Below are 15,820 nucleotides of genomic sequence, written 5' to 3'. Positions count from 1 at the left end.
GTACAAAAATGTTTTTAAAAAATCTCTGTACTTGCTTTACATAGGCACAACCACAATATAGCATCACAGGAAACAACCATCAGATAAATGTGGACACTATCTGTTAAAACATAGCAGCCCATGCTGTATAACAGAGAAGATGTTGGCAATCATTGAGCAGAGATGATAAAACATCAGGTTTCAATTTGAAATTAAATGCTACTAACCAGGTCTAAACCTTACTCACCACTGCAAGCCTGGATAGATTACAGAATAATCACCAGGTTTAAACGGAGACCTATTATATTATCACGTTACCTCATGATCTGATTTGCCCCTTAATTTATTTCATACCATTGAAGAACGCTATTAAGTTGGGCCAGCTTTAGAAAGTAGAGCATCAAAAAAAATTGAGATAAGCTTAGTACCGGCTGCGAGATAACCATATTTGTGATAAAAGTTCCAAGCTGAAGATTTGCACATGCAAAACGATATTTAACGAAGAACTCGAAAATCTCCAAACCTTATATTTTTAAGCAATTAAAACATAACATGCTTTATGCATTAATATATTTTGCTCATGACAGTAACACTGCGTGTTTAAATTAAAAAAAAAAGAGGTATAAGTCTCTAAAACCAGAATGCTAGAGCAGGCTTCCTACAAACTCCAGCCCTCCAGATGTTGCTGAACTACAACTCCCATGAATCTCTGAATGAAATGGATAGGCTGAGAATCATGGGAGTTGTAGTTCAGCAACATCTGGAGGGCCGGAGTTTGGGGAAGCCTGTGTTAGAGAATTGACAAGGGATTTAAAATTTTGGGACAAAGTAGACTATACTATTTTTTCAGCTTAGCTAAATGTTCCCTAAAATTTGTAATTCCATTTGTCAATTTCTCTGCAATTTATTTAGTCAATAAACTCACGAAAATATGTTGGGCAAAATTGCAAGTTTCTGGTCAATTTCCGATTTTAGTGAACAACTTTGCCTCATAGGGGGAACCACTTTATACATGATGTTTGGCAGGTTAGATCCATTAAAGAGATTCTATAGTGTAAGGAATACAAGTTGTATTCCTTACACTAAAGTTCCCTCTGCCCTCCCCCCCCCGGCACAGAAAGCATTAAAAAAAAAAAAAAAAACTTTTAACACTTCCCTAATTCCAGCGTCGATGTCCGATGGAAGGGGCGCTGATGCACATGCTTACCTATGGGAAGTGCATTAAGCTTCAATGTTTTCCTATGCGGATTTTACGGACGCTGGATGTCCTCATGGACCTCCAGCGTCAGGTAGGCGACCAAAAGTCGCTTAACCACTAGGAAGTGCCTCAAGGGGCTGCCTCAAGAGACAGTCTTAGTCCTGCAATGTAATTATAACAGTTTCTCAAAAACTGCAATGATTTACATTGCAGGACTAAGGAGGGCAGGGACACTGTAACCAGATCACTTCAATGAGCCGTTATTGTCCCTTTAAGAGAGCCACAGCATCAATATAGATAATTTATTAAACGGTTAAAATACAACACAGACCATTTTGTTTTCATTAGAGGGCTTGTAAAATGTAGACTTAAATAATGGAGGTGGTGAGTGTAGATCTTTTTAAAATCTGAAAGTGAATTTCAAATTTAAAACCAAAGTGGCTGAAATAGAAGCACAGCCGAGTTATAGAGGTTTTTATCCAGTACGGCTATTTTTACCCGATATTTGATATTCACTGTTCAGTAGTTAAGTCCATTAAAGCACGGGTAGGGCTGGATTTCTGAAATGAGATGTACCCTCTTAAACACAAAGAGAATAGCGTTAACAACCAAAATTGGACACCTGTATCTAAACAGGTATCTTCACAAGTCAATAGGAATTATTTATTCAGAATACGTTTTATTTGGATGTTAGGTGTAAATGTATTCACTATTGCTTCATCTTCTTCCTAGTGGGAAATAGGAAGATCACGAGTGCAATTAGTAAGAGGTTAAAAGGACCCCCAAGTAAAGGCAAAGGTATTCCGAATGAGAATGATGCATGACAGTAAAATCTGCATCACAGGAGAAAGATCTCATGGATATCTTTATTTATTTTAGTACATATATATCTATATGTAGCATTTTTTTGGGTTGCATTTTAATAAATTGGCAATATTTAATGCTAACTTGTGAGATCTCCGCTTATTTCAAAGGGGGGTAAGAGTCACCCTGAATGGGTACACACATGATCTATACCTAGAGTCAGTTCTGTTAGGCTCTCCTAAAGGTGAGCATTATACTTGTCACTTGTATATATGGGCATCCTTGCATGATCGGGACTCAGTGGAAAGGCACACAGAGATAGAGATGAAAATATGAAATGAAATAAAATAGATAAAAATTAAAAATGAAGATATAATAGTAAAAATCACTGATACTTTGAGTATAAATGTATCAGCTAATTAGGTCATAACCTCTTATAGTATCTGGTAGGTACAGTCCACGGGTGGCTGAAATGGTAATCTAGTATAGGTGGATGAACCACTGCACTGCAAAAACCAATACGGAAAGGAATCTCTCGAAGGGTTAAAACATAAATATATCTGGGAAAATATAGTGCAACAGACAGAGTACTATTGAAAATGTATTAGTACATAAAACTGTTGAAAAAAGCAGTTATCTAGAGGATAATTCTACCATTTTTTGGTGTTTATCCACTATTCAGTTGTTTATTTTTTTATCCTTGCATGATCGAACGGCCACCATTTGTTTCCTTCAGCCATTTTTGTCTTACCTAAGCACCGACATTGAAGACCGGAGGAAGAGGTAAGATATGAGCCGATTGATTATAGTCTCCATCCAAATTGAGTATGCTGGTTTACAATACCATACTATAATTTTTTTTGCCATATTGCATTTGCAGTGGTGCACTGTATATTTTTCGGATTTTGGGTTTATTGAGCCTGAATAACCCATACTTCTTTATGGGTGAGTGTGTATACATTAAGAACTTAACACTGTACCAAACCCACATGTTGTGCCATTGTCACTAACCACCATGCAATCTAGATTTTCAGAAATATTTGACACGGAGTAAATGGAACAGCTTTTTACCATATCCAAATCCAGTAATAAAAATCCAGATTGAATGAATAGAACTGCAAATAGAGAATATTTGCTATGAGCACGCTGAAATACAAATTGGTAAAGCCACTCAGAACAACTTATTCTGATAAGGAAATTACATTAAAAGCAATGTTTTACATGGGAATAGGCAAAGCAAACTGGTAAAAATCCCCATGTTAAGGGCGACTTTACAAAATGTGTTATCACAAAGCTTGGGCCTTGCAAATTAATGTTCACAAGTCTCAGCTTGATTCCTATCTAATCATTGTTTAGATGCAGGGGCGGACTGACCGGTCGGGCACTTCGGACATGGTCCGAGGGCCCGGCCGGGAGGGGGGCCCGCCATCAGGGGGCCCGGCCGCCCCTTTAAATGCTGCAGCCGCCTGAGCGCTCTCTTAAGAGCCTCAGGCGGCTGCAGCTTCTCACCTCCCCTCCCCTGTAGCTTCTGCGTGGTCCGCGGTGCCCGGCCGGAGTGATAGGAAGGTGCTTAGTGTGCACCTTCCTGTCAGTCCGGTCGGGTACAGGAAACAGAAACTTCTGTTCCGCGCGGAACAGAAGTTTCCTGTACCCGGCCGGACTGACAGGAAGGTGCACACTCAGTGTGCACCTTCCTATCACTCCGGCCGGGCACCGTGGACCGCACAGCAGCTCGGCCACGCTACAGGGGAGGGGGTGGGTAAGACGGGGGGGGGGGAAATGAACAGAGAGGGGGGTAGTACAGGGGGGGATGAACAAAGAGAGAGGGGGAATGAACAGAGGGGGGGGAGGAAATGAACAGAGAGGGGGGGGGAGGGGGTAGTACAGGGGGGGGGGGATGAACAAAGAGAGAGGGGGGAATGAACAGAGGGAGGGGGGGTTGGGGATCAGAATGAAGAGAGGGGGGGTTGGGGATCAGAATGAACAGAGGGGGGGGGAATGAACAGAGGGAGGGGGGGGGGAATGAACGAACAGAGAGGGGGGAATGAACGAACAGAGAGGGGGGATTAACAGAGAGAGGGGGGAATGAACAGAGAGAGGGGGAATGAACAGAGGGGGGGGGATTAACAGAGAGAGGGGGGAATGAACAGAGAGAGGGGGAATGAACAGAGGGGGGGAATGAACAGAGAGGGAGGAGGGGTAAGAAGAAAGAGGGAGGGGGGATAAGAAGAGAAAGGGAGGGGGTAAGAAGAGAGAGGGAGGGGGGTAAGAAGAGAAAGGGAGGGGGGGTAAGAAGAGACAGGGAGGGGGGGAGAAGAGAAAGGGAGGGGGTAAGAAGAGAAAGGGAGGGGGTAAGAGGAGGGGGAGGGGGGGAGTAAGAGGAGGGCAATTGCTCCCTCCCCTGTCCGCAGGCACCGTGCGGGCAGCCGGCAGGGGAGGGAGGAAGAGAGGACCCGGGAGCTCAGCCTGCAGCTCCTCTGGGTCCTTGCGCGAGCACAGATCGTTGCCGCGGTTACCACGGCAACGTTACGGCTCTTGCGAGAGTAAACTAGCCCTGGAGCTACAGGCTAGAGTTCACTCTCAACACTGTGACCACCAGGGATTCCTGGTGGTCGCAGTGGTGAGAGTGAACTCTAGCCCCATAAGCACACTGCCCCCCCACACCATACACATTCACACACTGCCCCCCATACACCCACACACACCATACACATTTACACACATTGCCTCACACACACATACACTGCCCACCCATACACACACAGCCCCCCATACTAACATTGACACATACACAGCCCCCTCATACACACATTGCCCCACACACCCTACACATTCACACACTACACCCCCTCACACACACTGAACCTTTCACACACACGGCACCCCTTACACATTGCACCACTGCTCCTATACCCTACTACAGCCTCATATCCCAGCAGACCCCAGGTAAGTTGTCAAACTGATCTTAAACGGTTTGACTACTTACTCTGAAAGGGGGGTCCGGCCCTCCTGGCACCATAACGACTACACAGAGCAGTAGTGGTTATTGTGCATGGATTATTTCTTTAAATAATCTACAAGTGCCCCAGTAGCCAGCAAGCCAGCCAGCCCACAGGCCGGCCAGCCAGCCAGCCAGCCCACAGGCCACCAGTTAGGCTTACAGCCAGCAAGCCCACAGCCTGCCAACCGCAGCCAGCAAGCCACAGCCAGCAAGCCAACAGCCTGCCAGCCGCAGCCAGCAAGCCAACAGCCTGCCAGCCGCAGCCAGCAAGCCCACAGCCTGCCGGCAGTAGCCAGCAAGCCCACAGCCTGCCAGCCGCAGCCAGTAAGCCCACAGCCTTCCAGCAAGCCCACAGACTGCCAGCCAGCAACAGTAATTAAGGTAAGAGGAGCTAACTTGGCCTAGGTATCAGTGAGCTATGTTGTGTTGCTATATTGTGAATAGGAACCAGAGTGTTGGAGAGACCCCCCTCCAGGCCCCATTAGACTCCATTGTAGTCTCTAATGGGACCTGGAGGAAATTCTTTCTAACACACTCTCTAAAGGACACTGAGATAGCCTCTGCTAGAATGCTCCCCCCCTCCATGGCCCATTAGCCCTCAATTGTAGTCTCTACTGGGGCCTGGAGGCGACTGTTTCCAGCAGGGACACTGAGATGGCCTCTGTTAGAAAGACCCCCTTCCAAGCCTATTAGACTCCATTGTAGTCTCTAATGGGGCCTGGAGGGGATTCTTTCTAACACACTCTCTAAAGGACACTGAGATAGCCTCTGCTAGAAAGACCCCCCTCCATGGCCCATTAGCCCTCAATTGTAGTCTCTACTGGGGCCTCGAAGGGATTATTGCACTTTTGTTCCTTGTGTCTAAAGATTGTGTAGGGTGTGGCTGGAGGCGGTGCATGGAGGCGGGACATGGGTGGCGCTTGCTGCGGAGTATGGGTGGGGCCTGTAAGGGGGCCCTTGATTTATTTTGCCCGGGGGCCCTGAGGGTTCTCAGTCCGCTCCTGTTTAGATGGGTATCAGAAAACTGTGTTGGTTAGAGATTCCCCCATATCTCTAACCAACAAACAACTAACTAGTAATATACAAAAAAAATTTTTGTTTTAAATACACAACTTTCACTTACACAGTCTGCAGATAAAAGCATGCCATGCGATAAATAAGCCACATACAATTCGATGGCAGACTGGCACAGAGCTAGATGTAATGTTAGTACCCATTGTACAGTGCTACGGAATTTGCTGGCGCTATATAAATAATAAAATAATAATACTGGAATAGAGTATAATTAACAGCACAGCATTTGGTAAATCACAATTAAATACTCGAGAACATGTCAGAAAGTGAGAGAAGTATTGGTATTGATCTTTTAGACCCAGGGCAGGCGCGTCCTATAGGCGACAGGAAGTGGCCAGAGCTCCCTCCTACCCGTCACTCTGTGTAGCGTGGCCGGGCGGCACAGACTGCGAAACAAGAGCTTGTGTTTCCTGTACCCGGCAGGACTGAAGAGAAGTGCTCTCTTAGTGAGAACTCTAAAAGACAGAGCACAATCGGAAGGGAGTGGGGGGTGGCAGGGGAAAGCACTAAGGGACAGGAGGGGAGATCATCAACAGACAGGCAGGGAGGGAGGGGACAACACACTACACACACACACACACACACAGAGAAACACACCATGCATCCATTACACACATACACAGAAGCACACACTGCTACTCTCAATGCATATCTTACAAACACTAAATGCACCTATTACAGACACACACACACACTTCATTACATACACAGAAACACACCTGAAATCCCTTACAGACACACACACACACACACACACAAATTCACACAATCCAATTTCGGCCGAAAATGTGCCAAATGTGCAGAAAATTACACATCCCCCCCCGGCAGGTTAATTTTTACTTTTAGCCCGGTTTCAGAGGACCCTACATCAGTTGTTCCACAATAAGAAATCCAGCACAGAGAGCTGCTATATATATATGTATTTTAATATATATATATATATATATATTACTTATCTGACCGTCAAAGGAGTTGTAAACACCAGAGAAAGTAGTGCACAGAAGTAGAACTGGTACATGACAAGCCATGAGCAGCGTTCTCTAGTGTTTGTAACCCTTGTGTTGCAGCAAATTTTCTGGCAGGTGTCAGGCGGTCATGTAACGCGGGAGCGAAGGGCCGAGGGAAGGACTGCCAGCTCGTCTTTCAGGCAAGGTAATTAAACTCCTCGGGGGACCACCCCACCGGACATCCCCGGCACCTGCAACCTCCACTAGGGGGAGAGAACACCTGTCTTTGGGAGGAGACAGCAGCCTGCCCCCTGTCGGCCTGGGGGAGGAGTGCAGCAGCAGTGGGGGTGAGAGGGCCGTACCTGGACAGCACATGTAGAACCTGCAGCGACAGGTGCTGGAGAACTACAACTCCCATCATGCTTTCTCACCCTTTAGGCTCACAGAGCCTCCTGGGAGTTGCAGTTTTACAACAGGTACCTCTTTGACCTAGTAATAAATTCAGGTTTATTACTTAGCTGTCAATTGTGAGGAAATGAAAGGAAAATTAAAACTGATTTTCTTATTTTAGGCCAAATTAGCAAAGCTGAAAACAATTCTTTTTTTTGTTTTGGTTGTTTTCCCCCCTAGTTTAGTTATTAGAGCCGGCTAACAATTAAAAAGTCGAATATTAATAAAATTATCAAAAATACCATTTTAAAATCATTTGGGGAAAAAAAGTCAGTTTCGATTTCCGGCCAAGGGCATCCTGAATTTTTCGGTTTCGAATTTTAATTTCGGTGCATCCCTAAATAACACATAACACATTCCCTACACACATACACTCCACTCGCTGTGAATGCACTCATGGGTGGGTCTTGAAGGCATAATGCTTATGGGTGGGTCTTGTAAGAAAAAAAAAATGGAGCTGCTTCCTGTTCGCTGATTTTTGTGAGCACTGCCTCCAGCGAGCCTGTTTTAACACCAGACCAGTGGAGCCAGACTGCAGCCTGAGCCCATCATCATCCTCTTGTTCTCATCTGGTGGTAAGTAGGCAATCCAATATATTATTAGTGGCACTAATCTCTAATTTACCTCACATTAAAGGGACACTATAGTCACCAGAACCACTACAGCTTAAGGTAGTGGTTCTGGTGTCTATAACCTGTCCCTGCAGGCTTTTTAAGAAAAGAGAAAAGACACTGTGTGCAGCACTGGCGTTGGCCCATATGGCAGATTATATAGGTGGGCATTGTGATATCGCACGGTGGGCAGATCATGGCGGCAAAAATCCAGCTGACCTTCTTGAACATATCAATGCGTGTGCACTAAGTTTACATCTTGGCAATTATACTAAACAAGAAGAGAAAAGATTTGTTGAGTTTTCTACAGAATCTAAAAACCCATACCTTTTAAAACCAAAAACAAAACACATACAGCAGACGTTTCTTAAAAAAAAGAAAAAAAAAGAAAAGGAACTTTATCAAAATACATCAGGTGACAGCCTCACTTTAAGCCATTTTCTTTCACAATTCATTTTCAATAAGGGGGATGTGAATGGATAAGAATAATTTATGAAAATGCACTTATATCGAATATACTGCTGAAGAGATTGTAAATTACATCAATAGGTTGGGGGGCGGTTATTGAAGTCCCTATCTTCCAAATAAACTCACTCATTTTAAAAAGAGGCCAATGCTCTGACAGTAAAATAAACAAACATGCTTTTAAAAAGGTGCAGTTTGGTTTTACACAAAGGTACATTCTTTTTTAACATAATAAATAAAAATCCATTTTTCCTCCTAGTGTTCCGATTATGCTCTTTAAGGCTCTGACAGCATGAGATATGTCGATAGAATGAATAGACTGTATGATCCAGAAGTCAAAGAACTGGGTATTCTTGCAGGGATTGTTGGTCAGATCTGAAATGGAGAGGGAATAGTTTGGAGAAAGAATGAGATACTGAAACCGTTCTAAGAAGACATCAATGTGTTCTCATACTGCTGATTGGTGCAGTGCGACACAATGATAACCTAATCAAGAGCCAACTTTATCCTCGAGGGTACGGAGGTTCCTTACCACCTGTAGTGATTTGTAGAGCATCCATATCAGCCATCCGTGGCTATTATAACAGCAGCACCGAAGATGCCAATGTTCTGTCCAATGAGTCGCATCTGGTTCCAGAATTCCACCCGTCTGTTAGTGTGCCAATAGTTCAGGTTGCCATCTATGAGGAGTAGGGTTAGAGGAAGCAGCACTGCTAGAACCTGGGCAGCAATCCTCACGTAATACCCAGATAGGAAAGATAAAGCCAAGATCCCAAATAGGATAAAGACGATTTGCAGGGCGGGTTCGCCTCCCGGCAGGAACTCTAGATATGCCAGGCGATCCTCCTTACTGTGCTGCAAGGTATACGCCTGGTGCGGAATAGGGAAAAAGATACACATTAAAAGCGCAATAGTCTCCATCATTCGTATTAGTAGTAATAATTACTAATTATTTCATCAAAACAAGAAAGAAGAAAAGGAAGGAGGACCTTGTCACCTGAGGTCATACTCTGTGTTTTTAGTACAGATATTTCTTTAGTAAAACACACCTGACATCATCCACTCCTCCTCAGCACCTCTGTCATTTTTCACCAAAATCTAAATCTCTCTTCCCACATACCCTACAAAACAGGCCATGTTGCCTCAGTCAGTCAGCACCTCCACTTTTCTAGGGGCGGCATGGGCATTACCCGACTGCCACTCTGCTCTCCTGGAAAGGAAGCAGCGACTTTCTGTTCTGTATTAGCAGAGAATAGATGGGATGGTGACCGTTTACTTGGGGGAGTGCTGGATGGTGAGAACTGCCAGGAATTCAAAGTCAATTTAAGGGCAATGTAGCCAAACTGGAAGCATTGCCGACTTGGGAGAATGTTTTTTAGTTCAGTTTAGCTTTAAAGGAACATTATATAATGTCAGAAACACAAACATTTACTTCTGACACTATAGTGATAAAATAACTATTTAGGTCTCAGGCTCACCTTTTCTCCCACGCCAGTCTCGCCGCGGCTGACTCTGCCTCTATGGCAGAGATTATCAAACTTGATGATTTCAACCAATCCAATGCTTTCCAATACGAAAGTATTAGCAGGCTATTATACATGCGCAGCAAAACACAGTGCAGCAGTGAAGCACTTCTTGTGGCAGTTTGAGTGACTGCCACTATAGGTGTTCCTTGGCAGTTTTGTAACCACTGTCTTTTTTTCTGAAAAGGCAGTATTTACATTAAAAAGCCTGCAGGAACATGCCCTGGACACCAGAACAACTACATTAAGTTGCAGCTGTTCTGGTGACTCTAGTGTCCCTTTAAATTTGTTAGAAGTGCTTTAAATGTCACAACCTGGATCACGAAAAATCTAGATCAAGATGTATTATCAGTATAGTGAACAAAGAAAAGGTGGTAATGTACCATGTAGACAGGACTTTCACAATAGAACAAAATATTTATTTTTAAATCTCTCTCTAGTATATATGAGATTGCAAAGAGAAAATATTTGTCATTTTATATTACCCTCCCCTCCAACTAACAATCCTACTGCCACGTGGTCTCAGACACACAACCTACCATGCAAATTAGGTAGATCCCTATGAAGACCTGTCCAGTGGACTGCAAAGAGCGACTCCGTGGCTTCTGTCTGTAGATCTCCCCGGCACCACTGGCCAAAACCAGGAAGCCACCAATGACAGCAATGGTGCGTGAGTACATCCTGACCTGGATTACACAAGGAGATTAGCAAACAACACCTGTGATATTGGGCATATAGAAGTAGGCCTTGCTTTAATGTAAGTACTTAAATAAAAAAATTTAAATGGATGATCCATGGATCCAGTGACATAATTCAAAGTTTTTCTAAACAGACCTAAAATGTAATTTATTTATTTTTACCTGAATACTTTACCCACAGTTCTTCTGGGAGTATAACCCAGAGATTTACAACACTTTCCATGAAATTTCATTGCTAGAAACCACTCGAAAAAAATTACCCTCCTAATACATAGTAAGCACCTATTGTAGGACTATCTTGGAATATTTACCAAGCCTTTTACCCAAAATCCACTAGTAATGGTGAACATAATCTGTCAGCTTTATTTTAGTGAAAATAAAAATTGAGCATAACTCACCTTCAACCAGTCTCCATAATGCACATATCCACCAACGTGGGCAGCGTAGGTGCCGATTGCCAGCTCCATGGCCGATCCTAAGGCAAACCAGCGCCGTTTAACGCCGAAAGACATGAAACTGGCACAGATTACAGAGGCCGCCAGATAAAAATAGAGATATGGAACAGGGATATCTGGCTTCCTGAAAAGGTATATAGAAGGAAAACATAAAAGACAAGTAATATAATAGTAAAGGGAATGATGGGATAAGAATAATATGGACATTTACAGTGGAAGGAACTCCATAAATTGAGACCAGTTAGTATAATGAGAATAACATTGGTCAGTAGAAATATGGTGTGACCAGGACGGCACAATGTCAAAACCAACAGAGTGATGGAAAATACTACAACGAAAAGTCATTTAATTAGGTGACACATTTAATATGTGGATGGGGAAAATCAGTGGGTCCTTCAACTATTCATGTTATGTATATTTTATATCTAGATACATACATAGATTTTATATTTAGATACAAATATAACATTTACTAATTATATATATATATATATATATATATATATATATATATATATATATAAATAAAAAACACATTTCAATTTACTATATATTTTTAACATTTAGTGAGAACCAAATCCATACATCCCATTCTCAGCCAATCCTGGTGCTTTTCCATATGCGTTTGCGTAGGAAGGAGTTTATAGCAGCCACATATATGTGTTATCTATCCAGATAGAGCTGGACACAAACTCTTTAAAATCTTCCAAGCCTCCAATGAAAACAGCTGAGATTCAGCTGCAGATTACTTTCTGGTTACATCAAAGCGTGATCATGGATTCCTCATAAAAGTGAAAGAATTCCATCTGGTAGGATCATAATTAAAAACATGTCTTACGTTTCTTAAACTGCTTTAATACTTAAAGGGATACTATAGTGCCTGGAAAACAAAGCCTTTTTTCCTGGCACTATAGGTTCCTACGGTGCCCACCCCCCCCCCCCCTCTCTTGCGATGCAGAAGGGTTAAAACCCCTTCAGTCACTTACCTGAATCCATAGCAGATGTCCCTCGGCATATGGGACAGGCTCCGCCCACGCTCCTCCCCCGCTGACGTCAGCCGGCAGGGGAGACCTTATGTGCATGCGCGACAAGAACCACACCCACATTAGGATTCCTTATAGGAATGCATTGTTTTAATGATTTCCTTTAGGGATTTGATTGCTGGATGTCCTCACGCACAGCGAGCACGCAGGACACACACTCAATATGGAGAGACTATAGCCATGTTGTCACTATAGTGCAATAAATAAAATTTTTCCAATAAGCGGTTTTTGCCTCCGTTTTTCCATTCAGATATAATTTGTGAAAATACAGAGTTTAGCAAAATTCCCTTTCCATGTTCAGGCTCTGGACAGGGGTCCCAATCTTTGTAGTTGAACTAATTTTGTGTCTGGAAATGTAGATCAGAGGCTACTGCCTTAGTCCCATGAACAAGTAAGTCTTTTTACAATTTCCACGCCCCTGATAAAATACATTTAGATGCTACATTCAGACACATATACACGTATAAGGCTTCACGTGGTCACGACAAGGCGTCTCTTCAGCTGGAGTTTCCAGATGACTGGGGGAGATGAGTTATCGATAAATTACAAGACTGATATTAATTATCAGAAATATGCAGAATATAGTAGGGATGCACCGAAATGAAAAAGGCTGAAACCGAAAATTCAGGATGCCTTTGGACGAAACGAAAATGGCTCTCTCCTCTCCCCCCCCCCCCCCCCCAAATGATTTCAAAATAGGTTTTTCTATCATTTTTTATTAATATTAGACTTTTTATGCAAAATAGTAAGGGCTAGATAAATTACAGTTCATTAGTAAGCTTTACCAATGCTCTGTCTGATTCCATTTCCAACTCCATTAAAGTCTATATGAAGTTGGAAATATAATAATAATATCAATTCATGAAGGATATAATAATAATAATACTATTACTACATGAAGGATATAATAATATTAATAATAATAATATCACTGTATGAAGGATAGAATAATAATATCACTGTAGAAGTGTATATTTAGATGTATACGATGTATATTTGCACACAGTGTATATTATGGCACAGTGTATATGTAGATGTATATTATGGCACAGTGTATACATTTAGATGTCTATGATGTATATTTGGGCACAGTGTATATTTAGATGTATATTATGGCACAGTGTATATATTTAGATGTATATTATGGCACAGTGTATATATTTAGATGTATATTTGGGCACAGTTTATATGATGTATAATTAGGGCACAGTTTATATGATGTATAATTAGGGCACAGTGTATATTATGGCACAGTGTATATATTTAGATGTATATTTAGATGTATATTACGGCACAGTGTATATATTTAGAGGTATATTACGGCACAGTATATATTTAGATGTATATTATGCCACAGTGTATATCTTTAGATGTATATGATGTATATTTGGGCACAGTGTATAATTACATGTATATGATGTATATTTAGATGTATATTTGGGCACAGTGTTTATATTTAGATGTATATTTGGGCACAGTGTTTATATTTAGATGTATACTTGGGCACAGTGTATATTTAGATGTATATTTGGGCACAGTGTATATTTAGATGTATATTTGGGCACAGTGTATATTCAGATGTATATTTGGGCACAGTGTATATATTTAGATGTATATGATGTATATTTGGGCACAGTATATATTTAGATGTATATTGGAACAGTATATATTTAGATATACGGGTACAATGTATATTTAGATGCTGTATTTGCACACAGTGTATATTTAGATGCTGTATTTGCACACAGTGTATATTTAGATGATGTATATTATGTATATATGATGTATATTTGGACACAGTGTATATTTATATGCAGTATATTTGAACAGTATATATTTATATGCTGTATATTTGGTCACACAGTGTATATGTATTTATGCTGTATATTTGGTCACACAGTGTATATGTATTTATGCTGTATATTTGGTCACACAGTGTATATGTATTTATGCTGTATATTTGGTCACACAGTGTATATGTATTTATGCTGTATATTTGGTCACACAGTGTATATGTATTTATGCTGTATATTTGGTCACACAGTGTATATGTATTTATGCTGTATATTTGGTCACACAGTGTATATGTATTTATGCTGTATATTTGGTCACACAGTGTATATGTATTTATGCTGTATATTTGGTCACACAGTGTATATGTATTTATGCTGTATATTTGGTCACACAGTGTATATGTATTTATGCTGTATATTTGGTCACACAGTGTATATGTATTTATGCTGTATATTTGGTCACACAGTGTATATGTATTTATGCTGTATATTTGGTCACACAGTGTATATGTATTTATGCTGTATATTTGGTCACACAGTGTATATGTATTTATGCTGTATATTTGGTCACACAGTGTATATGTATTTATGCTGTATATTTGGTCACACAGTGTATATGTATTTATGCTGTATATTTGGTCACACAGTGTATATGTATTTATGCTGTATATTTGGTCACACAGTGTATATGTATTTATGCTGTATATTTGGTCACACAGTGTATATGTATTTATGCTGTATATTTGGTCACACAGTGTATATGTATTTATGCTGTATATTTGGTCACACAGTGTATATGTATTTATGCTGTATATTTGGTCACACAGTGTATATGTATTTATGCTGTATATGGTCACACAGTGTATATGTATTTATGCTGTATATTTGCACACAGTGTATATTTATATGCTGTATATTTGGTCACACAGTGTATATGTATATGCTGTATATTCGCACACAGTGTATATTTATATGCTGTATATTTGGTCACACAGTGTATATGTATATGCTGTATATTTGGTCACACAGTGTATATGTATATGCTGTATATTCGGTCACACAGTGTATATTTAGATGCTGTATATTCGGTCACACAGTGTATATTTAGATGCTGTATATTCGGTCGCACAGTGTATATTTAGATGCTGTATATTCGGTCGCACAGTGTATATTTAGATGCTGTATATTCGGTCACACAGTGTATATTTAGATGCTGTATATTCGGTCACACAGTGTATATTCGGTCACACAGAGGGTGTATATATATATATATATATATAGAATTTGCTTTCCATGTATATCATTACACAGCACTGACCTCTTTGCCTCTGCCCTCTCGGCATACAGCATTAACTGGCTGAAACAAAACCAGAACGGGCACCGGGTGAGGAGCAGCACCCCAAACCGGGTCACCAGCTGCAGGACTTTCCTTCGCCCACCCGCCGCCATTCTGCCTTCACACTAGGGAGCTGACAGTCTATGGACAACCCAGCCAGCCGGAGCCTTACTTCCGCCAACCAAGAGAAACGCGTCACTTCCGTGATTTTAACCCCACACTTCCGCCAACCAACCTACAACCTCTGCCAGCCATTACGGATACTACTTCCGCCATCCACGCTACTTCCGCCAACCAAAAAAATTGCGTCACTTCCGTTACTTTATTGCTTTATTTTTAGCCAACTCTTTTTTTTTTTTCTTCTTTTATTTGAGGGCCAGTCTAATATAATTCGTTGTGCAATTCAGACTACAATACATTTAGTTATTTGGCTCTAGATTTTG

The 15,820-nt window shown here is 41.4% G+C and overlaps 1 protein-coding gene across 1 annotated transcript; it reads right to left on the bottom strand.

Annotated features, from left to right (window-relative positions):
- Positions 1–8,493: 8,493 nt before the first annotated feature.
- TMEM101 (transmembrane protein 101) lies at positions 8,494–15,584 on the bottom strand. Its single transcript, XM_063425536.1, has 5 exons — positions 15,360–15,584; positions 11,149–11,329; positions 10,592–10,738; positions 9,062–9,399; positions 8,494–8,904 (listed from the first exon to the last, which is right to left on the bottom strand). Exons 1-4 carry the CDS (start codon positions 15,488–15,490, stop codon positions 9,091–9,093), a joined length of 768 nt encoding a protein of 255 aa, XP_063281606.1. The 5' UTR covers positions 15,491–15,584; the 3' UTR covers positions 8,494–8,904; positions 9,062–9,090.
- Positions 15,585–15,820: the final 236 nt, after the last annotated feature.

This window comes from Pelobates fuscus, chromosome 6 (genome assembly GCF_036172605.1).
Source record: "Pelobates fuscus isolate aPelFus1 chromosome 6, aPelFus1.pri, whole genome shotgun sequence".
Taxonomy (NCBI): Eukaryota; Metazoa; Chordata; class Amphibia; order Anura; family Pelobatidae; genus Pelobates; species Pelobates fuscus.
Note: the sequence above shows the minus strand (reverse complement) of the source record. Positions and strands in the feature narration are given on the sequence as shown.